At 43.5% G+C, this 27,462-nt stretch overlaps 1 protein-coding gene across 1 annotated transcript; it reads left to right on the top strand.

The window, feature by feature from the left end:
* On the top strand, positions 1-27,462 carry LOC126184315 (achaete-scute homolog 5). Its single transcript, XM_049926693.1, has 3 exons — positions 1-103; positions 9,677-9,809; positions 25,436-27,462. Exons 1-3 carry the CDS (start codon positions 94-96, stop codon positions 25,701-25,703), a joined length of 411 nt encoding a protein of 136 aa, XP_049782650.1. The 5' UTR covers positions 1-93; the 3' UTR covers positions 25,704-27,462.

Below are 27,462 nucleotides of genomic sequence, written 5' to 3'. Positions count from 1 at the left end.
GTCCGCGCGTGCGCGCTGTCGCCCCCCGGCGCGGACCCCGTGCGCATCACGGCCGTCCCCAACGTCGGCTGGCGGCCGCAAGTCGCCTCGCAGATGGAGAGAGGTCAGTCAGTCAGCGTACCGGCTGTGGGCTGCTGGGAGCGCACCCTCACTCTCAGTCATCACAGCTCAATCACCGGGCGAGTAGACTTTAGCGCAGCTGAATGTACGAGGGTTATTCGGAAAGTAAGGAACGATCGGTCGCTAAATGGAAAATACAGTGAAAATCTGATGAAGCTTTGCACAGATGTGTTTGGCACTGTGTCTCGTACGTCCGTCGATCGCATCATGTCGCTCTTTTCAGTTCTGAGCGCACAGTGAGAACGTAAAGATGGCTAAAAATTAGCGTCTTCCGCCGAGTACGAGAGCCTGGCGAAAGATTTCGCCTGAAGCTATGCAATCCACATAACATAACTGTCAAGCAGTTTGCTCTATACAATTCTCGGCCGCACTCTGCAGGGGCCATGAAGATGCTCCTGCAGCGTTTCCGATGGGAAGTGTTTGATCACCCACAACACAGACGGTAATTGGCTACCCCTGAGGTTCAGCTCAGCTCAGATGAACTGCTGGCTATGAAGACAATATTTTGATACAGGCAACGAACTGCAGTCCAGAGTAGAAAATTGTCAAAAAGCACTGGCGGCTGTCTTCTACAGGGTGGTCCACTGATCGTGACCGGGCCAGATTCTCACGAAATAAGCGTCAAACGAATAAACTACAAAGAACGAAACTTGTCTAGCTTGAAGAGGGAAACCAGATGGCGCTATGGTTGGCCCGCTAGATGGCGCTGCCATACCTCAAATGGATATCAACTGCGTTTTTTTAAATAAGAACCCCAATTTTTATTACATATTAGTGTAGTACGTAAAGAAATATGAATGTTTTAGTTGGACCACTTTTTTCGCTTTGTCATAGATGGCGCTGTGATAGTCACAAACCTAATGGTACGTGATATCACATAACATTCCTCCAGTGGAGACGGTATTTGCTTCGTGATACATTACCCGTGTTAAAATGGTCCGTTTACCAATTGCGGAAAAGGTCGATGTCGTGTTGATGTATGGCTAATGTGATCAAAATGCCCAACGGGCGTGTGCTATGTATGCTGCTCGGTATCCTGGACGACATCATCCAAGGGTCCGGACCGTTCGCCAGATAGTTACGTTATTTAAGGAAACAGGAAGTGTTCAGCCACATGTGAAACGTCAACCACGACCTGCAACAAATGATGCCCAAGTAGGTGTTTCAGCTGCTGTCGCGGCTAATCCACACATCAGTAGCAGACAAATTCCGCGAGAATCGGGAATCTCAAAAACGTCGGTGTTGAGAATGCTACATCAACATCGATTGCACCCGTACCATATTACTATGCACCAGGAATTGCATGGCGACGACTTTGAACGTCGTGTGCGGTTCTGCCACTGGGCACAAGAGAAATTACGGGACGATGACAGATTTTTTGCACGCGTTCTATTTAGCGACGAAGCGTCGTTCACCAACAGCGGTAACGTAAACCGGCATAATATGCACTACTGAGCGAAGGAAAATCCACGATAGCTGCGACAAGTGGAACTTAAGCGACCTTGGCGGGTTAATGTATGGTGCGGCATTATGAGAGGAAGGATAATTGGCCTCAATTTTATCGATGGCAATTTAAATGGTACAATGCATGGTTAGACTTTTTGCATCAGTATCATGGCATAATTGTCCTTCGACGACGTGTGGAACGTAGACATTCCGGCTAGGGGAAGCTGTTAGCAATGTTGATCAGTCACATGGAGTGTCTGTCGTAGCAGGCCATCCAGTTAAACTGCAAGCTTTACATTAAGGCTTAATTCGCTTGAATGTGTGTTGAGTGGCACAAGGAAGTCGTTGTGGGTGAGCGTGTAGCCTGTCTTACAAGTTAGTATGTTATGTTAAGTGGAACCGTTGGAGGGCAGTGATGTACTGGGTGCAGCATGCTGTCAAATGAGACAAAGTGTTGTACCCGTACAAGAAGAGGACTGTTACGATTTGGCCCTGCAGTCACGTTGTAATCAGGAAGTCGAGCAAAGGCTGAGGGTGAGTTGCCCAGTGCACACACAGAGGAGTCGGTGAGGCAGCGTGGAAAAAAGCGCAGGTGACGCCTATATAAAAGAAGGGTAGAAGGACGGATCCTCAAAATTACAGACCAATATCCTTAACATCGGTTTGTTGCAGGATTCTCGAACATGTTCTCAATTCGAATATAATGACTTCCTTGAGACAGAGAAGTTGCTGTCCATGCATCAGCACGGCTTTAGAAAGCATCGCTCCTACGAAACGTAACTCGCCCTTTTTTCACATGATATCTTGACAACCATGGATGAAGGGTATCAGACGGATGCCATATTCCTTGACTTCCGGAAAGCGTTTGACTCGGTGTCCCACTGCAGACTCCTAACTAAGGTCCGAGCATATGGGACTGGTTCCCAAATACGAGGTCCATTCAAGTTCTAAGGCCTCCCATTTTTTTTTTCTAATTAACTACTCACCCGAAAGCGATGAAACTGGCGTTACTTCTCGACGTAATCGCCCTGCAGACGTACACATTTTTCACAACGCTGACTCCATGATTCCATGGCAGCGGCGAAGGCTTCTTTAGGAGTCTGTTTTGACCACTGGAAAATCGCTGAGACAATAGCAGCATGGCTGGTGAATGTGTGGCCACGGAGACTGTCTTTCATTGTTGGAAAAAGCCAAAAGTCACTAGGAGCCAGGTCAGGTGAGTAGGTAGCGTGAGGAATCACTTCAAAGTTGTTATCACGAAGAAACTGTTGTGTAACGTTAGCTCGATGTGCGGGTGCGTTGTCTTGGTGAAACAGCACACGCGCAGCCCTTCCCGGACGTTTTTATTGCAGTGCAGGAAGGAATTTGTCCTTCAAAACATTTTCGTAGGATGCACCTGTTACCGTAGTGCCCTTTGGAACGCAATGGGTAAGGATTACGCCCTCGCTGTTCCACAACATGGACACCATCATTTTTTCAGCACTGGCGGTTACCCGAAATTTTTTTGGTGGCGGTGAATCTGTGTGCTTCCATTGAGCTGGCTGGCGCTTTGTTTCTGGATTGAAAAATGGCATCCACATCTCATCCATTGTCACAACCGACGAAAAGAAAGTCCCATTCATGCTGTCGTTGCGCGTCAACATTGCTTGGCAACATGCCACACGGGCAGCCATGTGGTCGTCCGTCAGCATTCGTGGCACCCACCTGGATGACACTTTTCGCATTTTCAGGTCGTCATGCAGGATTGTGTGCACAGAACCCACAGAAATACCAACTCTGGAGGCGATATGTTCAACAGTCATTCGGTGATCTCCCAAAACAATTCTCTCCACTTTCTCGATCATGTCGTCAGACCGGCTTGTGCGAGCCCGAGGTTGTTTCAGTTTGTTGTGACACGATGTTCTGCCTTCATTAAACTGTCGCACCCACGAACGCACTTTCGACACAACCATAACTCAATCACCACATGTCTCCTTCAACTGTCGATGAATTTCAATTAGTTTCACACCACGCAAATTCAGAAAACGAATGATTGCACGCTGTTCAAGTAAGGAAAACGTCGCCATTTTAAGTATTTAAAACAGTTCTCATTCTCGCCGCTGGCGGTAAAATTCCATCTGCCGTACGGTGCTGCCATCTCTGGAACGTATTGACAATGAACGCGGCCTCTTTTTAAAACAATGCGTATGTTTCTATCTCTTTCCAGTCCGGAGAAAAAAAATCGGAGGCCTTAGAACTTGAATGCACCTCGTATGTGAGTGGCTCGAAGACTTCTTAAGTAATAGAATCCAGTACGTTGTCCTCGATGGTGAGTGTTCATCGGAGAAGAGGGTATCATCTGGAGTGCCCCAGGGAAGTGTGGTAGGTCCGCTATTGTTTTCTATCTACATAAATGATCTTTTGGATAGGGTCGATAGCAATGTGTGGCTGTTTGCTGATGCTGTGGTGTACGGGAAGGTGTCGTTGTTGAGTGACTGTAGGAGGATACAAGATGACTTGGACAGGATTTGTGATTTGTGTAAAAATGGCAGCTAACACTAAATATAGATAAATGTAAATTAATGCAGATGAATAGGAAAAAGAATCCCGTAATGTTTGAATACTCCATTAGTAGCGTAGCGCTTGACACAGTCACGTCGATTAAATATTTGGGCGTAACATGCAGAGCGATGTGAAGTGGGACAAGCACGTAATGGCAGTTGTGGGGAAGGCGGATAGTCGACTTCGGATCATTGGTAGAATTTTGGAAAGATGTGGTTCATCTGTAAAGGAGACCGCTTATAAAATACTAATACGACCTATTTTTGAGTACTGCTCGAGTGTTTGGGATCCCTATCAGATCGGATTAAGGGAGGACATAGAAGCAATTCAGAGGCGGGCTGCTAGGTTTGTTACTGGTAGGTTTGATCACCACACGAGTGTTACGGAAATGCTTCAGGAACTCGGGTGGGAGTCTCTGGAGGAAAGGAGGCGTTCTTTTCGTGAATCGCTACTGAGGAAATTTAGAGAACCAGCATTTGAGGCTGACTGCAGTACAATTTTACTGCCGCCAACTTATATTTCGCGGAAAGACCACAAAGATAAGATAAGAGAGGTTAGGGTTCGTACAGAGGCATATAGGCAGTCATTTTTCCCTCGTTCTGTTTGGGAGTGGAACAGGGAGAGAAGATGCTAGTCGTGGTACGAGGTACTCTCCGCCACGCACCGTATGCTGGATTGCGCAATATGTATGTAGATGTAGCGTTATCTGCAAATACATTGCTGTCAAACAGACTTTACAAAGTTTTTAGCTTCTTCATAACTGCAGAGCGGCCTGATGTGGGACACACACGCCGCAAAGGAACGCTGATGTCTCATCAGCGTGTCGTGACGTTCCTACTGCAGGTGAGTGAAGAGGATGAGCGTAGAGTGGGCACTGGCAGCATGCAGAGCAGCCGTGACCCACCTGAGGCGGTCTGGTGACCCCGCTCCGCTCCTACCACAGCATTCTCGGTGATCACCATGTCCTGTGCTCGGGTGGAGTCTGCTGACACTGGTCCAGGATTCGGGTTGTCATTCAAAGAGACGCTGCTCACACACTGTGTACTGGTCAAGACTGCAGCAGATGTTCGTGAGTCAGTTAGGAGGCCGCACAAATGCACTTCAGCTGGCTGATTTGAAGAAGACAACTTGCAGGACATCTGCAATGACCCAGTGGAGAAGGAGAGCTGGGCGTCTGCCGGTCTTCTCATCTGTGATGATCCTCTAGGCAGTAGTTTCAGTCCACAGCTTTGGCATGCATCATCAGGTCTGGTTGTGCTGCTGTTGAAGTCAGCTAGCAGGTAGCAGATTGACCAGTCAATGCGTGAACTGCCGATGAGTTCTTGGTAATGTGCTATCTCGTAAAAACAATAGAATACTATTATGCATTATTTGCGTTTACTCTGTGTTACAGTCACAGACGCTGTGTAGTGAAAACGACTATCTGTAATTATATATTACTATATGCCGCCGTTCTTCCTCAGTTCCTGTTTCAATGCTGTTTAGGTTCTAGATGACTGAATTTTTAAGTTTGTCTCTAACCGAATGCAATTCACCTCATTATTTTAGATATATCAGTTAATTTCTGATGTGGAAGACCCCGTAACTCACAACAAAATAATCGTAAGTTAGTAAACGGTTATTTCTTTGTTGACCCCTGAAAATGCCTGTAACGATTAGGGGAACATGGTTGACTAAAAAAATAATAATAATAATTCAGTTGAAAAGACGAGCATGAGCTATCATTATCCATAATATGAACAGACTATCTAAACCTTTCTTATGTTGTGTACTGCGTCTTATTATTTTATTGAGGCGCTTGTGTGATGTGTTTTTAGGAAAAAATGTTGTAGACGTCGTTAGCCACCATCAGATTCTTGTAATTGTAAGAACTACAGTTACTGATAGTCTTAAAATTTGAGTTAGTGAAGCATGTCGGGTAAGCTTTCGAGCTAACTAACAAATACGTCAAAAATTAGCTGACTTCTATATTATTTTTCGAAATTAATCTAGTATTCAGGCCACGCAAAGTAGACAGTACTCGCATTTCTTCAGCTACGTTTTCTTGAACATCATATACATAATTTCTTCCATTTGTACCAGTGCTTAGCTGTCTATAAAACGGACTACCATTTACGTTCAAATGGCTCTGAGCACTATGGGACTTAACTGCTGAGGTCATCGGTCCCCTAGAACTTAGAATTACTTAAACCTAACTAACCTAGGAACCTAGGGACATCATACACATCCATGCCCGAGGCAGGATTTGAACCTGCGACCGTAGCAGTCGCGCGGTTCCGGACTGAAGCGCCTAGAACCGCTCGGCCACCACGGCCGGCCTACCATTTACGTGCTGCTTCACATAGTAGTTACAGTTATTTACGAGCATACAAGGAAGAAATTGCTCATTGTTTCATTACAACGCGACTTCTTCTTACTTCACCATTTAAGGCCAGAATTTTTTCTGCGGCAAGGAAAATTTTTCTTTATGTTCTAATGCTCTTAGGTGATTTTTTAATGATTTTAGAAGCATGATATATACAAATATATGTACCCGTTTTCAATACATACTTTGACCATTTGTCTTCTTTTTATGTACTAATATAAATAATTTTGAAATATTTGCTGTTGTAATAAATAAACTGATAATTCAATAACTACCATGCAGAATAACAACAATAATATTCAGTTATACAGTGGAGTATAACTAATCCACATCTTCCGTGAATTCTGGCGGTCATAAACCGCTGCGCACTGTTACATTCACTCTCTGACATTTTTATTGTGATGCCCAACAGGTAGGAGCACTTGTGCATGATGAAAAGGTTGAACATTCACAGATGTACGCATGAGATTTCCATTGAGGAGAAGTATTTCAGTTACAGCTATTATACACTAGCCGCGCAGGATTAGCCGAGCGGTCTCAGGCGCTGCAGTCATGGACTGTGCGGCTGGTCCCGGCGGAGGTTCGAATCCTCCCTTGGGCATGGGTGTGTGTGTTTGTCCTTAGGATAATTTAGTTTAAGTAGTGTGTAAGCTTAGCGACTGATGACTTTCGCAGTTAAGTTCCATAAGATTTCTCACACACACACACACACACACACACACACACACACACAATATATACTAAATACTAATGTACACAATTGTAGCCAGAGGGTCTGGAAAGGTTAATGAATTGAGTTCCACTCTTCGTGCACTACCGCTTCCGTTTTGGTTTGTGAGTACAGATATCACTTAACGTTGTGTAAAAAAGAGATCTAAACCATTCAGAGACGCTACAACTGTATGTCGTCAGTACAACCGTGTTTAGACTTGCTGAAGGAGACGCTTAGACATGTAGTATTTGATGGCTTTTGACACTTCCGTCTTCGAAATCGGCAACAATATTCAAAGAAAAATTTCTGAAGTTAAATTTTCACGGAATATGTAACAGATAGAGTCCAACAAAAATTCCTGTAAATATACTCTCCAGAAATGTTGGCGTAATTTTTACTGTCTTTCATCTGTTTTATTATTGAAGTTAAATACTGTCTTGAGCATGCTGTTTGAATTATGTTTTTTGTACATAATAATTCTGTTACGGAAGAACAATCATTATCTCTGTTTAATTTCATGAACTGCTCCTAATGTCGATGCATGTCTAGTAGACTTGGTTCTGATGGTTGTGACATTATCACAAGGAGTTCTTTTCGATTTATCAGTATCAGACTGGAGTTCACAACAAGAATACGGGGAATCTAATATTGGACCCTGTGGTTTGCCATTAGTGATTTGTACCTGTTCGGAAGTTCAATCCTTACCTAAAGTGATGGAGCTGCCTGACATGATTTTCTACTTCCTATTGCTTAATTATGAAGTGAAGAAACCGTGAAATATTTCTTCAGTATCGGAAATTTCACTTTCACCATATAAATGATGTTTTATCCAGCCAGATACCTTAGACAATAGAGAACTTCCAATTTCATCTTTTGAATATTTGGTTTTGTGTTCCTTGAATTGCTAGAATGCGCGTACAGGAGAACTGCCCTTCTGAAATAAAAGTTACCTGTGACTCAGAATCTTATTGTTAAAGCTGTACTTAACTGTTATTGAGTACATTACTTTTTCAAAAATTTCAAAGAAAATAAACAATGATGGGTAGGAGCTGCGTTACCTCCAGTATACAGAGATCTAACAGTGTCGTACTTTAAATTTTCTGGAAACAAAGCCTCTGACAATGATACGTAATGTGTACTACTGAGTATAAAAGATACGCCAGATGAATCTGCTTTAACATTTTGTTTGAAAAATTACGAACCTTTGCTTTTAAGAAAACACTTTAGAAGTTGGGCAGACATAAAAACGAATACATCAGTTTTCTATGTTGCAAGTGTTCCAAAATATTGGAAATATTCACTACATTCGTGCTGTCGTGAATTAGTCTGCCACTGCCTACAATAGCTGAGTCATTCTGTTCCTTTAAAAGCATAATCATTCCCTACCTGTTGCGTAGGCCCGTAGTATGGCAGGACGTGTCGCGATTTTGTTTGTACACGTTGCACATAAACGTAATTCAACTGTTACTCTGGTTTGTGACATAGATTTCTTTATGCTGTTATTCAGAGTAACCATGTGTCTTTAGTTCAAATGAATCTACTAAAACGCAGTGTAGAAACAAAAATATATTTTTAACATTTTATTGACAGCAGAAATCAATCTAAACGTGATGTTTTTTGACGACGATCTTCTTGAAGGGCGTCTGTAAACTCTTACCACTGAGAGAAACATTGAGCGCAGTATGATACTCCTATTTGAAGATCAGTAAATATAATGTACATACAGCTCACGAGATGGGTACATCAGACGCACGAATACGACACATATTAAACCAAAATTCGCTATGAGGGAGTTTTATGGTAAATATATGACAAATTTGTTGACCGTTGAGCAAAATCAATTGCGAAAATTAATTTCGCAGAAAAGAAAATTCAGATGATATGTTATCGTGAATAAGACAGGGTCACCACTTGAAGCCGGAGATGCAACAACAGTCAGAGCCTTGGGTATAAGTGAGGTCGGTTATATCTGCTGGATAGGTTTTGGCCAGTGTTTACCGGGGTACGTTTTATTGATTATCGTGCATAATAATTCACGAATAGTACGCAAATGTCCTGGACTAAGTTTTGGCGAAGGCGAAAGATTTATACTACACAAGAAAAAAGCCGTATTTCACGCCCACAAGAAATCTTCCCACAAAAGTGAGAATAATGAGGGATTTGAACAATACATCGTTAGAAGAACCAACGTATTCACCATATTTGGCACCCTTTCATTTCTGTCTGTACCCACATATGACTGAATAAATCTTGGACTAAGTGCATTACCCAGAATATTGTACTTAACTAACGGGTTCCTAGGCCCACAACTTCTCATTCTGCTCTCATATTATTTCCATAGAAACTGTATTCGAACACTGCCAAATGATTTTTGTTATATTTTGTACGGTATGTTCGTTCTTGTAATCTTACTAAGTCTTTTGCCTTTTTAGTGTATACATGCCTCCACAGAGGGAACGGATATTTATAAATCCCTTTTCTCATTGTTGTAGATTACAAGAAGTCTGCATGTGATAGAGAGAGAACGCGCATGCGCGACATGAACCGAGCCTTCGACCTGCTGCGGGAGCGACTGCCAACGTGCAAGCCGCAGGGCAAGAAACTCTCCAAGATAGAGTCCCTCAGGTACGTGGCAGCAAGCACACAATGCAGCGCCAACACGTGAGTTTGTTGGATAAAATATTTTTAGGTATTAGATCCCGCCCGGATAGCCGCACGCGTTAGCATCCACTTCCGGGATTCAGGGAGTCACGCCGGCCCCGGATCGAATCCGAACGGCCCATTAACGACGAGAGGCGGCGTGCCGGTCAGCCTGGACGTGGGTCTTAGGTGGTTTCCCACATTCGTCTAGGTGAATAACTGGCTGGTACCCACGTCCCGCCTCAGTTACGTGATTCGTAAACATTTTAAAAACATCCGCACAGTTTCACATCAGATAACACTAGACGCAGAGTTGGAGTAAACAAACTCCATCCCAGAGGAGGAGGTGGCGGGTGGAGGGGTGGTGGGGAGGGGGGTGGGAGGAGAAGGAGTGGCGAGAGTTAGTTAGTTAGTTACGTGTTCCATTGATCAATAGCACGGAAAACCGTTATGATGTGGAACGTGTCAAATGCACAAGAAATGTGCACAGGAAACAATTTTTTTCTTTTTTCTTTTTTTTTACATTATAGTGTTATACCTAAATATTTCTATTATCTATCCCAGTCCCTTAAATGGCACAAAATGCATATATTATATCTCCAGATTTATTTACTCATATTCAAGAAGTCATCTATGGTATAGAAGGAGTTGTCAAGGAGGTATGATTTCAATTTGTTTTTGAAACTATTACTGCTGTCTGTCAGACATTTTATTTCATCTGGTAATTTATCAAAAAGTTTTATAGCAGCATATTTTACCCCTTTCTGTGCCAAAGATAGGTTAAGTAAAGGATAGTCTACCTCTTTCTCTTTTCTAGTATTGTAATCATGAATCTCGCTGTTGATTTTAAACTGGTCCATGTTGTTGAGAAAAAATTTCATTACTGAGTAAATGTACTGTGAATCAGTTGTAAGAATTCCTAACCTTTTAAACACATGCCTACAAGATGTGCGACTGTGAACCCCACACATTATTCTAACTACTTTCTTTTGAGCAGTGAATACCTTTTGCCTAAGTGTTGAGTTGCCCCAGAATATTATTCCATATAACATCAGAGAGTGGAAGTATGCAAAGTATGTTAGCTTACTAATTTCTACATCCTCAAAATTGGCAATTATTCTGATTGCAAAAGTTGCTGAACCTAGTCGCTTTAGGAGATCCAAAATATGACTTTTCCAATTAAGATTCTCATCTATATGTACACCCAAAAACTTAGTATGCTCTACCATGGCTACTGACTTCTTTTGATGTGTTATGTTTATTGATGGAATTATACTTTTTGCAGCAGAAAATTGGATGTACTGTGTTTTTTTTCAAAGTTCATAGCAAGCTCATTCGCAGAAAACCAATTAATAATTTTTCCAAAGACCTTATTTGTATCATTTTCTATTGGATTGTCTTTTACTGGATTAATAATTATGCTTGTATCATCAGCAAACAGCGTCAGTTCAGCATCTTTTTTCACATAAGAAGGGAGGTCATTCACATATATCAAGAAGAGGAGGGGACCCATTATCGAACCTTGTGGAACACCTAATGTAATTTCACCCCAGTTAGATGAAGTGGCAAACTCATTTGAATCAGTTGAAGCTTATAAAGAGACTTTTTGCTTCCTGTTCTGTAGATATGACTTAAACCACTCATATGCTGTTCCATTTATACCACAGAATTGTAATTTCTCTAACATAATGTCATGGTTCACACAATCAAATCCTTTGGATAAGTCACAGAATATTCCTACTGGTGACATTTTACTATTTATAGACTCTATTATGTGGACAGTGAAATTTTATATTGCTGTCTCAGTGGAACAGCATTTCTGAAATTCGAACTGTGATTTACTAAGTATCCCATTACTGTTGAGATGGCTAACCACTCTTGAGTACATTACTTTCTCAAAGATTTTTGAAAATACTGTAAGCATGGATACTGTCTGGTAATTATTGACATCTGTGGTTTCCCCTTTTTTGTAAAGAGACCTGACAATGGCATATTTTAACCTGTCTGGAAAAATACCCTGAGTCAGTGATGCATTACATATGTGACTCAAAACATCAGCTGTAATTGCTCCACATCGTTTTAATAACTTGTTAGAGATGTTATCTACTCCAACAGAACATTTATTTTTCAAAGATTTAATAATTTTCCTTATTTCACAAGATGTTGTTAGATGAAACTTAATCTGACTAAAATTTTTCAAAACTGTCTCTTCTATGTACTGCCTGGCTTTTTCTTTTGAACTATTCTCACCAATTTTTTCTCCTACACTTAAGAAGTGATTGTTAAATACATTGGCTACCTGTGTATTGTTGGTTAAGACGGTCTCATTCTCTTTAACAGTAATACTACCTACCCCAGTGGTTACTTTCCCTGTCTCTCTTCTAACAACATTCCATACTGATTTGATTTGGAGATGTTAATTTCTTCTCTAACATACATATTTCTTGATTTCCTTAAACTTTTCTGAATATGTTACATTAATTTTTATAGTGTGAAACTACTTCTGGATTTTTACTAGTTCTTGCTGTCTCATACAGTTTTCTTTTTATTTCTGAAGACGCTTTAATACCTGTAATAATCCAAGGTTTATTTGAAAAGTTTGTGGTGTAACATTTAGTAATTTTCTTTGGAAATCAGCGTTCAAAAAGGGATATAAATTTATCAAGAAATATGCTGCATTTATCATTAGCATTTGACTCATTACATACATCTACCCAGTTTACATTTTCTAAACTTTCTCTGAAGTGATCTATAGATACCAGGTTGAGCACCTTCACAGTTTTACTTAATGGTTTCTGAAGTGTACACCCTGTTAGGTTTTGTAAGTTAATCAGTTGTACATCATGGTCAGATAATCCATTTACCACAGGGAAAGCATGTGACTGTTCTACATCCTCTTGCTGTGCAAATACATTATCTATTAGGGTACTACTGTCCTAAGCTATACGTGTAGGGAAATTGATCACTGACTCTAAGTTATATGTTGTTAACAAAACTTCTAGTTCACTTTTCCTATCAGAATTGCTTAGAAAGTTAACACTGAAATCACCACAGATTCATAACTTCTTCTTTTTGCCTGACAGACAGCATAATAGGGAGTCAAACTTTTTAATGAATAGCTCCCAATCTCCTAGTGGAGACCTGTACACTGTTGCTAATATCAACACAACATTATCTAGCTGAAGTTCACATGCCCAAACCTCAAAGTGCTGATCAACATAAAATTTGCTTACTTCGACAGTTCTGTATTTATACCCTTGTTTTATGAAAATAGCAACTCCTCGTTTATCCATACTAGATCTACAAGTGTAAGATGCTAAATTACACCCATTTATACTGACATTTTCCACCCCCACAGTTACATGGTGCTCAGACAGACAAAGTATATCAATCTCATTATTATTTTTGATATCATCTAAACACATTATCAGCTCATCTACTTTATATTTTATTCCTCAAATATTTTGGTGAAGTAAGTTGATACTACCCTTAGCTTTATCCCTATTTGGTGTGCATGAAGTTTCTTTTCTTCTATTGTCCTTGGTTGTTATCTGTCTGGAATTTGGCTTTAACCTAAAAAACCTGTCTGCCTGGTCCCAATAACCACAGGAATCACCCCTTGTGTGACTGTGGCCCCCCTTACAGTTATTGCTAATAGAGAAGCTAACTTATCTTTCCCCTTCCTATTAAGGTGCAGGCCATGTGTAGTGTAACCCCACTTACCAATAGCATCAATTGGAACAACACTCATGTGAGACTTTGGTGGTGTCTGGAGCATCCCGCTCAGCTCAGTGTTAACACGCCTTACAGCAGTGTTTACCCAGGGCTGATCATGGCGCTGAAAGACCTCCCCAAACCCCACATTCGTGCGTCCAGTTTCTGGTCCTATTTTATCCAGGTCACTCCTAATACAGCCAGGCTGTTTCCTGCTCCCCCACCTATAATTACCTGATCTTCCTTCTCAAAGTCCTTGCATAGCTGACCTAAGTTTTCTGTCACCTGGCTAAGGCTAGCACTTGGTTTCACAAAACTTGTGACCTGGTCTCTGTCCCTAATTTCTCCTGAAGCTGTAGGCCCACACCCCTCCCATGACTGCTACCTATAAGCCAAATTCTTCTTTTCCTATTCTGGTTTGATCCGGACCTGTGTTTTTCTTTAAACTAGTATTCTGCTTTAACCTACATTCAACTACATCTGAGGTAGAGGTCGTTCCAGCAGCCTTCACAGAATCCAGTTCAGTCGCCCTGAAGAGCACCGTTGCAAAGAGGGCCGAAGTGTTGGTTCTATAATTGTTTTTAATTTTTCAAAAAGACACGGCTCAGCAAACAAAAGGAATTTACTCAGACAGAGCCCAGCCAAGTAAGCCTGTGGACTTGTAGTAGGAACTGATGATCTACGGGTAGGTGTCATAAGTGAGATGTGATGGCCAGATATTAACGGTTTAACATTCCGTGGAAGACGAGATGATTAGAGGCTGTGTACTTGTTCGGATTTGGAATGCTGTTTAAACGATTCAGTGAAAAATACAGAAAATCGATATCTGGATGCTTGGATAGTGATTTAAATGCGACTGCAGAACCTATCTCAGTATATGTGATATGTTGCTAGCGACAGTTAGGTGCGAATTACAGAGCAGAAAAATTTCCAAATTAACTATGTTCAATGAAGTTCTTTCCAAATTGCAGTTCCACTCACTATGGCCAGTGTTGAAAGTACACATGGAGAATACTTCTTCTTTTAATATGTTTAGTGTCTGTAATATAGTAGAATAGCCTTTAGGCTCTATCTTGCTCCATGCGAACCTAGTAAGATTTCCGGTTAGTCTCCTGTTCGAAGTGCCATAGTGGTAAAAGAAAAGCACTTGAATTACATCCACGAGGAATGGTGTTCACATTATTATTCAGTAAAAGAATTAGTGTGGGATCCCCAAATTAGAGACAGTATTTGTTCTCGCTCGAGATTTCTCGAGAAAACGTCTGTAGTCCTGCCTCCTCTAAAAGTTCATGTGAAACAACTGTACCGTGAAGGATCTTACGAGACGAATTGGACCTCAGTCAAGACACTTTTATACGGCTTGTTTTCAATTCACGGTTCCTTCCGAGGGCTTTAAAGGCAGCACACACGCTGTTCATTCGATATTAATGTGTATTGGGAGCTGAGAAAAGAATGTGACAGATTTCCCTAGTCAATTTATTTCATAGTGATTGCAAACCCGCCGCGAGCAGATTTCTAGGACAAAAATGTAGGGAAACACTGAGAAAATGGGATATGAAGTACTTCTTTAGGAAGATAGATGATTTGATACATGCTGACTAGAAACGTTTTATTGAACGGTAAATTGAAATCCATTTGCGATAAAATAATAAAAGCACGCGTACAAATAAACGTTTACAAGGCAGGGTACGCTCACCATGGCGTCAGAGTACTGAATGCCCACCACGTATTATCATAGATTCGCACCATTATACTAGTCGTATTCACAACTTTGTAACCTGTACTTGAAGCAAGCTTACATTACAGTTGGGAAGCACCAAGCAGAAGGCTTTCAGAGTAAGAATTAATCCCCAGTCTACATAATTACAGCATGTACTCGAAATGTGAGCCACCCATCAGAAACGTGGATCCATTGCATTGCACGTCGGTTCACCATAAGTGAGATGTATGAGTTCTCAGATTCTCGTTGTCGCACCCTAAGGCACCCTTAGAGCAGAAAACTACACTGAGGTGACAAAATTTATGGGATAGCGATATGCACATATGCAGATGGCGGTAGGATCGCGTACACAAGGAGTAACAGGGCAGTGCATTGGCGGAGCTATCAAAAATGGTTCAAATGGCTCTGAGCACTATGGGACTCAACTGCTGACGTCATTAGTCCCCTAGAACTTAGAACTAGTTAAACCTAACTAACCTAAGGACATCCCAAACATCCATGCCCGAGGCAGGATTCGAACCTGCGACCGTAGCGGTCTTGCGGTTCCAGACTGCAGCGCCTTTAACCGCACGGCCACTTCGGCCGGCGCGGAGCTATCATTGTGCTTAGATGATTAATGTGAAAAGGTGTCCGACGTGATTACGGCCGCACGACAGTAATTAACAGACTTTGAACGCGCACTGGTAGTCGGGGCTAGACGCATGGGGCATTCTACTTCGGAAAAATCGTTTGGAAATTCAGTATTCCGAGATCTGCAGTGTCAAGAGTGTGCGGAGAATACCAAATTTCAGGCATTACCTCTCACCACGTAGAATGCAGAGGTCGACACCCTTCACTTAACGACCGAAAGTAGTGGCGTTTGCATGGAGTTCTCAGTGTTAACAGACAAGCAACACTGCGTGAAATAACTGCAGAAGCCAATGTGGGACGTGGACGAACGTAACCTTCAGGACAGTGCAGTGAAATCTGGCGTGAACGGGCTATGCCGGAAGACGGCCGACGCGAGTGCCTTTGCTAAAAGCACGACATCGCATGAGGAGCCTCTCCCTGGCTCGTGACCGTATCGGCTCGACGCTTGACAACTGGAAAACCGTGGCCTGGTTAGATGAGTCCATATTTCAGTTTGTAAGAGCTGATGAAGCGTTCGGTGTCGGCAGACCCCACGAAAAATGGCTCTGAGCACCATGGGCTTAACATCTGAGGTCATCAGTCCCCTAGAACTTAGAACTACTTAAACCTAACTAACCTAAGAACATGACACACATCCGTGCCCGAGGCAAGATTCGAACCTGCGACTGTAGCAGTCGCGCGGTTCCAGACCCCCACGAAAACATGGACCCAAGTTGCCAAAAAGGCACTGTACAAGCTGGAGGTGTCTCCATAATGGTGTGGACAGTGAACCGAAGTAGTGGAAATGGTTATGTTCGGCTATTTGCAGACTTCTACTGCCATTCATTCACTTAATGTTCCCAAACAACGATGGAACTTTTGTGGATGGCAATGCACCATGTCAACAGGTCACAACTGTGAATGGTTTGAAGAACATTCTGGACAATTCAAGCGAATGATTTTTCCACCCTGCTCGTCCGACATGGGAAATAATCGAGAGGTCAGTGCGTGCACAAAATCCTACACTGACAACACTTCCGTAGTTACGGGACGTCCATAGACACAGCACAGCTCAACATTTCTGCGTGGGGCTTTCGGCGACTTGTTGAGTCCATGCCACGTAGATTTGCTGCACTACGCGAAGTGAAATGCAGTGTGAGGAGGGCTATGCGAGAGGCGTTCAATGAATTCGAAAGTAAAGTTCTATGTACTGACTTGGCAGAAAATCCTAAGAAATTTTGGTCTTATGTCAAAGCGGTAGGTGGATCAAAACAAAATGTCCAGACACTCTGTGACCAAAATGGTACTGAAACAGAGGATGACAGACTAAAGGCCGAAATACTAAATGTCTTTTTCCAAAGTTGTTTCACAGAGGAAGATTGCACTGTAGTTCCTTCTCTAGATTGTCGCACAGATGACAAAATGGTAGATATCGAAATAGACGACAGAGGGATAGAGAAACAATTAAAATCGCTCGAAAGAGGAAAGGCCTCTGGACCTGATGGGATACCAGTTCAATTTTACACAGAGTACGCGAAGGAACTTGCCCCCCTTCTTGCAGCGGTGTACCGTAGGTCTCTAGAAGAGCGTAGCGTTCCAAAGGACTGGAAAAGGGCACTGGTCATCCCCGTTTTCAAGAAGGGACGTCGAACAGATGTGCAGAACTATAGACCTATATCTCTAACGTCGATCAGTTGTAGAATTTTGGAACACGTATTGTGTTCGAGTATAATGACTTTTCTGGAGACTAGAAATCTACTCTGTATTAATCAGTATGGGTTTCGAAAAAGACGGTCATGTGAAACCCAGCTCGCGCTATTCGTCCACGAGACTCAGAGGGCCATAGACACGGGTTCACAGGTAGATGCCGTGTTTCTTGACTTCCGCAAGGAGTTCGATACAGTTCCCCACAGTCGTTTAATGAACAAAGTAAGAGCATATGGACTATCAGACCAATTGTGTGACTGGATTGAGGAGTTCCTAGATAACAGGACGCAGCATGTCATTCTCAATGGAGAGATGTCCTCCGAAGTAAGAGTGATTTCAGGTGTGCCGCAGGGGAGTGTCATAGGACCGTTGCTATTCACAATATACATAAATGACCTGGTGGATGACATCGGAAGTTCACTGAGGCTTTTTGCAGATGATGCTGTGGTGTATCGAGAGGTTGTAACAATGGAAAATTGTACTGAAATGCAGGAGGATCTGCAGCGAATTGACGCATGGTGCAGGGAATGGCAATTGAATCTCAAAGTAGACAAGTGTAATGTGCTGCGAATACACAGAAAGATAGATCCTTTATCATTTAGCTACAAAATAGCAGGTCAGCAACTGGAAGCAGTTAATACCATAAATTATCTGGGAGTACGCATTAGGAGTGATTTAAAATGGAATGATCATATAATGTTGATCGTCGGTAAAGCAGATGACAGACTGAGATTCATTGGAAGAATCCTAAGGAAATGCAATCCGAAAACAAAGGAAGTAGGTTACAGTACGCTTGTTCGCCCACTGCTTGAATACTGCTCAGCAGTGTGGGATCCGTACCAGATAGGGTTGATAGAAGATGTAGAGAAGATCCAACGGAGAGCAGCGCGCTTCGTTACAGGATCATTTAGTAATCGCGAAAGCGTTACGGAGATGATAGATAAACTCCAGTGGAAGACTCTGCAGGAGAGACGCTCAGTAGCTCGGTACAGGCTTTTGTCAAAGTTTCGAGAACATACCTTCACCGAAGAGTCAAGCAGTATATTGCTCCCTCCTACGTACATCTCGCGAAGAGACCATGAGGATAAAATCAGAGAGATTAGAGCCCACACAGAGGCATACCGACAATCCTTCTTTCCACGAACAATACGAGACTGGAATAGATGGGAGAACCGATAGAGGTACTCAAGGTACCCTCCGCCACACACCGTCAGGTGGCTTGCGGAGTATGGATGTAGATGTAGATGTAGATGTAGATGTAGATGTACCCCGCGCGACACGATATTGGGAGGTATCCCACGACGTTTGTCTCCTCAGTGTCTGATGTCGGAACTACTATCACAATGCCAACGAACAGTATTCTTCCCATCACTTGATACCAAAGGAAGAAATATTAAATGAGAATTTTGTTCGCAGAAAATTCTCAGGACTCAGGATAGGGGCACCAACCGGACCATCAGTTTACATGACACGCTCAACAGAAAATACGAAAGTTTCGTTAAAATATTCAAGACAGCATTCAGTTCGCATTCCATCTAAAAATTAATGCAAAATCTGCTTTTACATACAAGTCCAATACGTTCATAGGTGATTTTATTCCTGGTTTACAAGCGCCGTCAGCGCAGAAACTACTGTGGGATCTTGAACTAAGAACTGTAAACAACATGTCTGCATTAGAGCAGCCAGTTGCGAGCAGACAGTATTAATTAATGGACTTGCGGCCGTAGTGTCAACGTTGTGCGTCACGAATCGCAGTGGAGCAACATCTCTGTTCCAGTGTCCAAGACAGTCTCCAGAATGTTTTCAAGAAGGAAAAAGTGTAAGCAAAATTTCTCCCGTACACTTTGACTCCAGAACAAAAACAATGACGCATGGACAGCTGCCGCAACTAGAGTGAAATACAAAACGCAGACATTACAGTTGCGTAAAAGTATCATCACGGGTGACGAGCCTTGTTATCAACGCAACCTACCACATTACGACAAAGTGCAGAAATTCATACAAAGGGTCAACGCTTTGACGACATAACCGATATTCAAGCCAATGTGACACGCGAGTCGAACACATTCCGAAGAAGCACTTTTCTAACAGTTCCGCACAGCTGTATGAAAATTTTGTGCCTTACACTCAAGTGAGGCGTAAGTACGTGTAACACCTGAAGCATTAAATCCATCATTCCAAGTTTTCTATAGTTTTTATTACTGCAACTTTAAAAGCTTTTTGGACAGACGGGGTATATGAGATCTCTTACTGCAGTTTTGCTCGCTGCCTCCTAATATATAGCGTAAGCTATCTGCAACACCAGTATGGATTATCAAGCTCTTTTGCTGTTTCACGGTACAGAATCGTGGTTAACAAATGAAGACACTTAGTGTCTACGGTGCCGTGTTGTTCAGTGAAAGGATTCATGAATATTTGTCTGTATGCTTTCCGTTGCTTTATCAGAAGTGGTTTCATATCTATCTTTCAATGAAACCGTTCTTTTCACGTGATTTTTTCATGCACTGAAATATTTACAAGTTTTACTTATTTCTCTCCTTTCAATTATAATAAATACAGTGCTGCCCAGAGGTTGCAAAAATTGGCTAGATATATTTTAGAGCTATATAACAGCCTAACTGTATAGGAAGACTTTTACAACTTTTGTGAAAAATAGCATAGGAATTTTACTTTGATTCGAGGATAGAAAGTGTTTTGTTGCGGACACCAAGCCTGTCTGCTGGAGATGTGTGCGCTGCTGTATAAGGCTGGGCGGCGATGACGAACAAACATAGCGTGTTTGGAGTAGGCACGACATGACGCGGACGGTCAACTCTTATTTCGGCCTGACAGATGTCATCGGGTTCTCCTAAAATACTGCGAAGAAGATAGACATACCTTCAATTACAAAACCAATTCCAAATGAGGCTGCCCTCTGCCCAGTACCAACAGCGCCTGCAAAGTACACTGTTCGTTGAGAATTGCAACAAGAAAGTGCTCAACGATTCAGACTTTGATTACAAGAAATACGCCATTTTCTGAAAAATAACGAAAAACCGTGAAAACCTGCATTAAAAAGAGTAAACACCATGTCAGGTATCTACAACTTGTTTGGCTGTGTAATGTTTTAGTAAACGTTTCGTACTCTTTCCCTTCGATGAAGAAACTTGCATCTTTCTATTCTCTGGTGCATACTTAGAACCAAATATACACGACTAAGATTGGTATGTAACGAAATGCCGTTAATCTCAAAAAGAAGAAAGCACGAGCTGTGATAAAATGCCAGCTGAGCCTGTTATGGCATTATGAAATAGGGCAATAGCTACAATAAACAGCTTCGCCAATAGAATATATTGACGAGGGCATTTGGCGTGAACATCTAGTTAAAACATTTCTAGTTCCCTTAATACAGAAATATAAAACCAAAAAATGCAAATATTAACGAATGTTTACCATAAGTAGTTTTTTGCTCGGAAAGTTGAAAAGAAAAACTGAATATAATGTGGTAGTGGGTCGCTTTGGCTTGATGAGAGAAACAGGAACACGAGATGGTATTGAATGTTTGATGCTAGGACAAAAAATGCTAGATGGTTACAGGAATACGTTCATAAATTATGTTGATTGGGAAAAAGCGTTTGACAGAGCGGACAGGGGTATCTTTTTGAAGAACTTAAAGGATGATGGTGTGGACTGGAAGGACAATAACCATATAAACTAGCACTTTGTAAGACAGATAGTGATAGTAGGCATTAGCACCAAGTAAGCGGGGTGACAAGTACTGGAAGTTGTTTGCTACCAACGCTTTTCAATATTTATGCTGAACAATTAATAAATAAAGCATTAGGAAAAGCAAGAGGCATAGTAGTAGATGGAGAAATGATAAAGACAATTAAGTATGCAGGAAGTCAGAAAGTGTGGGGTGAATCAAAGGAAGAATACAATTATAAAGCAAAGGTTGGTAAAAACCAGAAAAACCAATGATTATAAGTATGGGAAAGAACAAAGTGGTGAGAATCAACCAATACACTGTCCACTCACATTAATTTGACCACACTTCAGAAGTCTGAATAACGATTGTTGCAGTGGGGACCACTGCGAGATATGCAGGAATGGAGTCAATGAGGTTCTAAAAGCTACCAACAGAGATTTGTAGCCATACCGACTCCAGTGCTGTGGCCAGCTGCCGTAGGTTTCTCAGTTGAGGATCCATGGATCGAGAGGCTGATCGAGGTGGTCCACAGATTCTCGATTGGATTTAAATCCAGGCAGTTTCGTGGCCAGGGGAGTACCCTAAACTCATTCTGATTCTTGAAAATTTCTCGGGTATTCAGCTAGTGGGGGATGGTGGCCATTCAGATGGTGGGGGAAGGACGGCGCTGGGTGGTGGGGGAAGCGTGGCGCCCCGCGGCAGCTCATGGGCCGCAGTACCCCACCATCCAGCGCCGTCCTTCCCCCACCACCGGCCGCGGACCGCTCGGAAGCGCCCAGACGGAGGGTGGGGGAGAGGGGTGGAGATTATATGAAGTCGGCATCCATCAGAGATCAATCAGACACCAAGAACGCTTGAAGATGGCAAGAATTCGGCTTGCCGAAACATCGCGCCTTTGGGACGACGCTACCTGGCTGAATACCCGAGAAATTTTCAAGATTTCTGTATGGCGGGAAAACTTCAGATCACACATCCTGATTCTTTTCGAACCACGAACGTACACGGCGAGCTCCGTGACACATTGCATTGTCCTGTTGGTAGATTCCATCATGCTGAGGAAAAAAAGCTTTATGTAGGAGTGGACATGGTACGTAAGGAGAGATGCATGCTTGTGGTGATCCACTGTGCTTTCCAGAACGACGAGATCACGCAGCGAACGCCACGAAAACATTCCCCAGACCATAATACACCTACTCTGGCTCATACCCTTCTAACGATTGTAGCAGGTATTTGCTTCCAGACTTTTCACGCCATACGTGCCAACAGCCATCTGTCTGATGCAGCACAAAATGTGATTCATCTGAACAGGCTTCCTGTCGCCATGCCCAGTTGCAAGATGACGTGCAAATTTTAGTCTTCGTCGTTAATGAATAGCAGTCAGCATGGCTGCGTGAACAGGGCGCCTGCTGCAGAGGCCCACATGAAAAAAAGTTTACCGAATGCTCGTTGAGGAGACACTGTTGGTAGCTCCTCGGTTCATCTGGCAGTCAGCTGCTCAACAGTTGCATACCTGTTCGGACGTACACAACTTTTCAACCACCGTTCACTTCTGTCGTCTAAGGTCTATGGTGAACCACATTTGTCTTGGCGCCAGTTTTGGATAGCACCATTTTGCTGTGCTCGGTATACTTTAACCCTAGCGGCAGCCGAATAGTTTACAAACTTACCAGTTTCGGAGATGCTTCACCTTTGGCCTGAAAGACAATGTTCGTGCACCTTTGGATGTCAGATAAATTGCTCTGTTTCTACATAGCAACAGTGACTGCACAGAAACTTCCTGGCAGGTTAAAACTGTGTGCCGGACCGAGACTCGAACTCGGGACCTTTGCCTTTCGCGCGCAAGTGCTCGACCAACTGAGCTACCCAAGCACGACTCACACCCCGTCCTCACAGCTTCACTTCTGCCAGTACCTCGTCTCCTACCTTCCAAACTTTACAGAAGCTCTCCTGCGATCCTTGCAGAACTAGCACTACTGAAAGAAAGGATATTGAGGAGACATGGCAAAGGTCTCGAGTTCGAGTGTCGGTCTGGCACACACTTTTAATCTGCCAGGAAGTTTCACATCAGCGCACACTCCGCTGCAGAGTGAAAATCTCATTCTGAATGGCTGCACTGTTTTCCGCGTCCTTCCAACATGCTTTATATGCCCTCCACGGCTAGTGCTGCAACCTACCGTCTGTGAATGGTTGTTTCACCTTGATTTCGACCATAGGTATTGGTCACATGAATGTGACTGGCCGTGTATGAAGGTTCCGTCAAAATACACTCCTGGAAATTGAAATAAGAACACCGTGAATTCATTGTCTCAGGAAGGGGAAACTTTATTGACACATTCCTGGGGTCAGATACATCACATGATCACACTGACAGAACCACAGGCACATAGACACAGGCAACAGAGCATGCACAATGTCGGCACTAGTACAGTGTATATCCACCTTTCGCAGCAATGCAGGCTGCTATTCTCCCATGGAGACGATCGTAGAGATGCTGGATGTAGTCCTGTGGAACGGCTTTCCATGCCATTTCCACCTGGCGCCTCAGTTGGACCAGCGTTCGTGCTGGACGTGCAGACCGCGTGAGACGACGCTTCATCCAGTCCCAAACATGCTCAATGGGGGACAGATCCGGAGATCTTGCTGGCCAGGGTAGTTGACTTACACCTTCTAGAGCACGTTGGGTGGCACGGGATACATGCGGACGTGCATTGTCCTGTTGGAACAGCAAGTTCCCTTGCCGGTCTAGGAATGGTAGAACGATGGGTTCGATGACGGTTTGGATGTACCGTGCACTATTCAGTGTCCCCTCAACGATCACCAGTGGTGTACGGCCAGTGTAGGAGATCGCTCCCCACACCATGATGCCGGGTGTTGGCCCTGTGTGCCTCGGTCGTATGCAGTCCTGATTGTGGCGCTCACCTGCACGGCGCCAAACACGCATACGACCATCATTGGCACCAGGGCAGAAGCGACTCTCATCGCTGAAGACGGCACGTCTCCATTCGTCCCTCCATTCACGCCTGTCGCGGCACCACTGGAGGCGGGCTACACGATGTTGGGGCGTGAGCGGAAGACGGCCTAACGGTGTGCGGGACCGTAGCCCAGCTTCATGGAGACGGTTGCGAATGGTCCTCGCCGATACCCCAGGAGCAACAGTGTCCCTAATTTGCCGGGAAGTGGCGGTGCGGTCCCCTACGGCACTGCGTAGGATCCTACGGTCTTGGCGTGCATCCGTGCGTCGCTGCGGTCCGGCCCCAGGTCGACGGGCACGTGCACCTTCCGCCGACCACTGGCGACAACATCCATGTACTGTGGAGACCTCACGCCCCACGTGTTGAGCAATTCGGCGGTACGTCCACCCGGCCTCCCGCATGCCTACTATACGCCCTCGCTCAAAGTCCGTCAACTGCACATACGGTTCACGTCCACGCTGTCGCGGCATGCTACCAGAGTTAAAGACTGCGATGGAGCTCCGTATGCCACGGCAAACTGGCTGACACTGACGGCGGCGGTGCACAAATGCTGCGCAGCTAGCGCCATTCGACGGCCAACACCGCGGTTCCTGGTGTGTCCGCTGTGCCGTGCGTGTGATCATTGCTTGTACAGCTCTCTCGCAGTGTCCGGAGCAAGTATGGTGGGTCTGACACACCGGTGTCAATGTATTCTTTTTTCCATTTCCAGGAGTGTATCATTGGAAGGGAAGACCTCGGAACAATCAAATTTTTTGAAGTGTTTAGGAAATTTGGTCATTGAAGCAAAGATTGCAAGGAAAAGAGGGAGAGGAGGAGAAGACTAGATGTGCTGGGTGACACTGAACAGCAGATCAAGAAAGGAGCAGAGAGTGTGCAGATACATAGAACTGAACAGCTATCTTAGATGTGGTTTGACAAGTCACTGGATCAGAAGAATAATGTGTTCTGCCGGCAGGAGTGGCCGAGCGGTTCTAGGCGCTACAGTCTGGAACCGCGCGACCGCTAGCGTCGCAGGTTCGAATCCTGCCTCGCTGATGGATGTGTGTGATGACCATAGGTTAGTTAGGTTTAAGTAGTTCTAAGTTCTAGGGGACTGATGACCTCAGAAGTTAAGTGCCATAGTGCTCAGAGCCATTTGAACCATTTAATTTATTCTATAAAAGGGAGTGGCGTGGTGAGTGTGTTCTCTGGTGTGTGTCAGGCTGGCGATCCGCTACATCCGGCACCTGCAGGCGCTGCTGGAGGAGCCGCTGCCGCCGCCAGAGCCCGCGGGCCTCAGCCTGGGGGTGGGCCTGGGCCTGTCGCCGCAGCCCGCCCCCGCCGCCGCCCCCGCTCCCGTCGGCTGCTACTGTCCGGACCCCTCGTGCCAGCCGCCCCCGCACGCCTTCGGCTACGGCTACTACCTGCCCTCGGAGATGGCTGCCCTTCACCAGCCCACCGTCGACTACTCGTTCCTGCAGCACTACTGATCGCCGCGCCGCCACCTGACCGAACGGACAAAGACGGGACCCAACGCCAGTAGAGCTCGGATTCCATCCCCCCTCCCCGTCACCTTGTCTCTCTCGTTGCTACTACTAGTCGTCAGCGTTTCATAAAACCCATATATTCCACACACAAAGGTTATGGAAGATTTTGTTACAATTTCATCCATAGTTAAATATGGAACAGATTCGTATCTAAATGTTTTGTGACTAGTGAGTGTTTAGTATTTTTAAGATATACGACGCATCAGTGACCGCAACTGGCTCTATCTACCACATGAACAGTCCTCACTAACTATCAATTCCTTTGTTGCTTTGCCTTACGATACACTGTCATTTCTAGAGTCTATTATCACAGGATACGAGTTATAATTTATCGTTTATAGTTGTGAGTCTGTTCTCATAATTCTAATGCTTTCAGAGTCCGTCCTCAGACGCATTCCACAACTTTTCTTTTTTATTTCAGTCGTACAGGGAAGGCTATAGCTGGCAGACCTAAGAAAAGACTTACAACGATGAGATTACGCGTTCTAAGGCCCAACTGATCATGAATTACGACAAGCCCAACGAAGGTTACAGCAGCGGAATAGTGTATGGTCCAGCAGAACTACCTAGGAAACTTCAACTTGCGATGAGTGGTTTCATCTGTTAAAATATATAAGAAAACCATACCGCTCGGACAAAAATTAGTTTCCTCTTATGTAAAAACAGATAACAGGTACTTACGTTGCACCATTTTGTTTGACCTCCGTACAGTATTTAATGCGTTTGTTTTACGACATAGTAGGAAATATTTTCCACAGCCCCACAGTAATTTCAGGGAAAATGTTAATTCATCAGCTAGACACACTTCTCATTTATGTTTCCACCGGATAACAAGCCTTATTATTTTACGCTTTACTTAGAAGGTGCAAATAAAAATCTAATCATTCGTAATTACGGTAACGCCGATTCGGGAACAGAAACCATATGGGATGTAATAGCTGCCATAAAATAGAAATCTATTAGTAATTCTTATTTCCTTTTATAATTTGTTTTCCTTTTATATTCCACACGTAAGTAGTCAGACAGTTGAAATACACCTTATAGGTGCCAACCAACCATTACATATAGATTACCATTGCACATATACATTGCCTTTATGTGGCGAGAATGGTGTTTACATGAAGCATCTGAAATAGATGGACCACTGATATACGGTAGTATAACTCTAGTCAGAGTGCAAACGCATACGTACGGCATAACCGTGATCGCTAGCGTATACTTTTATCGACTGACAACGACATAGTCATAATAAGGGGAAGCTGCGGTTCTCATTCAGCACTGGAACTTCAGTGTTGCATCTAACGACTGAGAACGCCCCAGATCGAACCCATAAGCTGCTATTAAACTTTGCATAGAGTTATTTTCTACAGAATTACCTCTTCACAGCAACGGATATATTTCTGTTCCATTTCACATTAGATCCGTGGGTGGCACAATGCTTAGATATTCCTCCAAGTGGCTATCCAAAAATGCATGAAACTAGTCACTTTACACGTGTGTGCAGTCGGAAGAGGAATTTGTTTGCGTAGTAATAATTTGTCCATAAGTATTTATACCTTGCAGTGATTCTTGTTCTTGTAGAATATAATCACTAGTCTTAACTACCAATGTGATTCTGAAAATGCAGAAGCACTTACAATAATCATGCAATACATGTACTTCAGTTTACTTACGTAAGTTATAAACTCAAAATAAAATATAT

Source organism: Schistocerca cancellata, chromosome 1, assembly GCF_023864275.1.
Source record: "Schistocerca cancellata isolate TAMUIC-IGC-003103 chromosome 1, iqSchCanc2.1, whole genome shotgun sequence".
NCBI classification, from domain to species: domain Eukaryota; kingdom Metazoa; phylum Arthropoda; class Insecta; order Orthoptera; family Acrididae; genus Schistocerca; species Schistocerca cancellata.
Note: the sequence above shows the minus strand (reverse complement) of the source record. Positions and strands in the feature narration are given on the sequence as shown.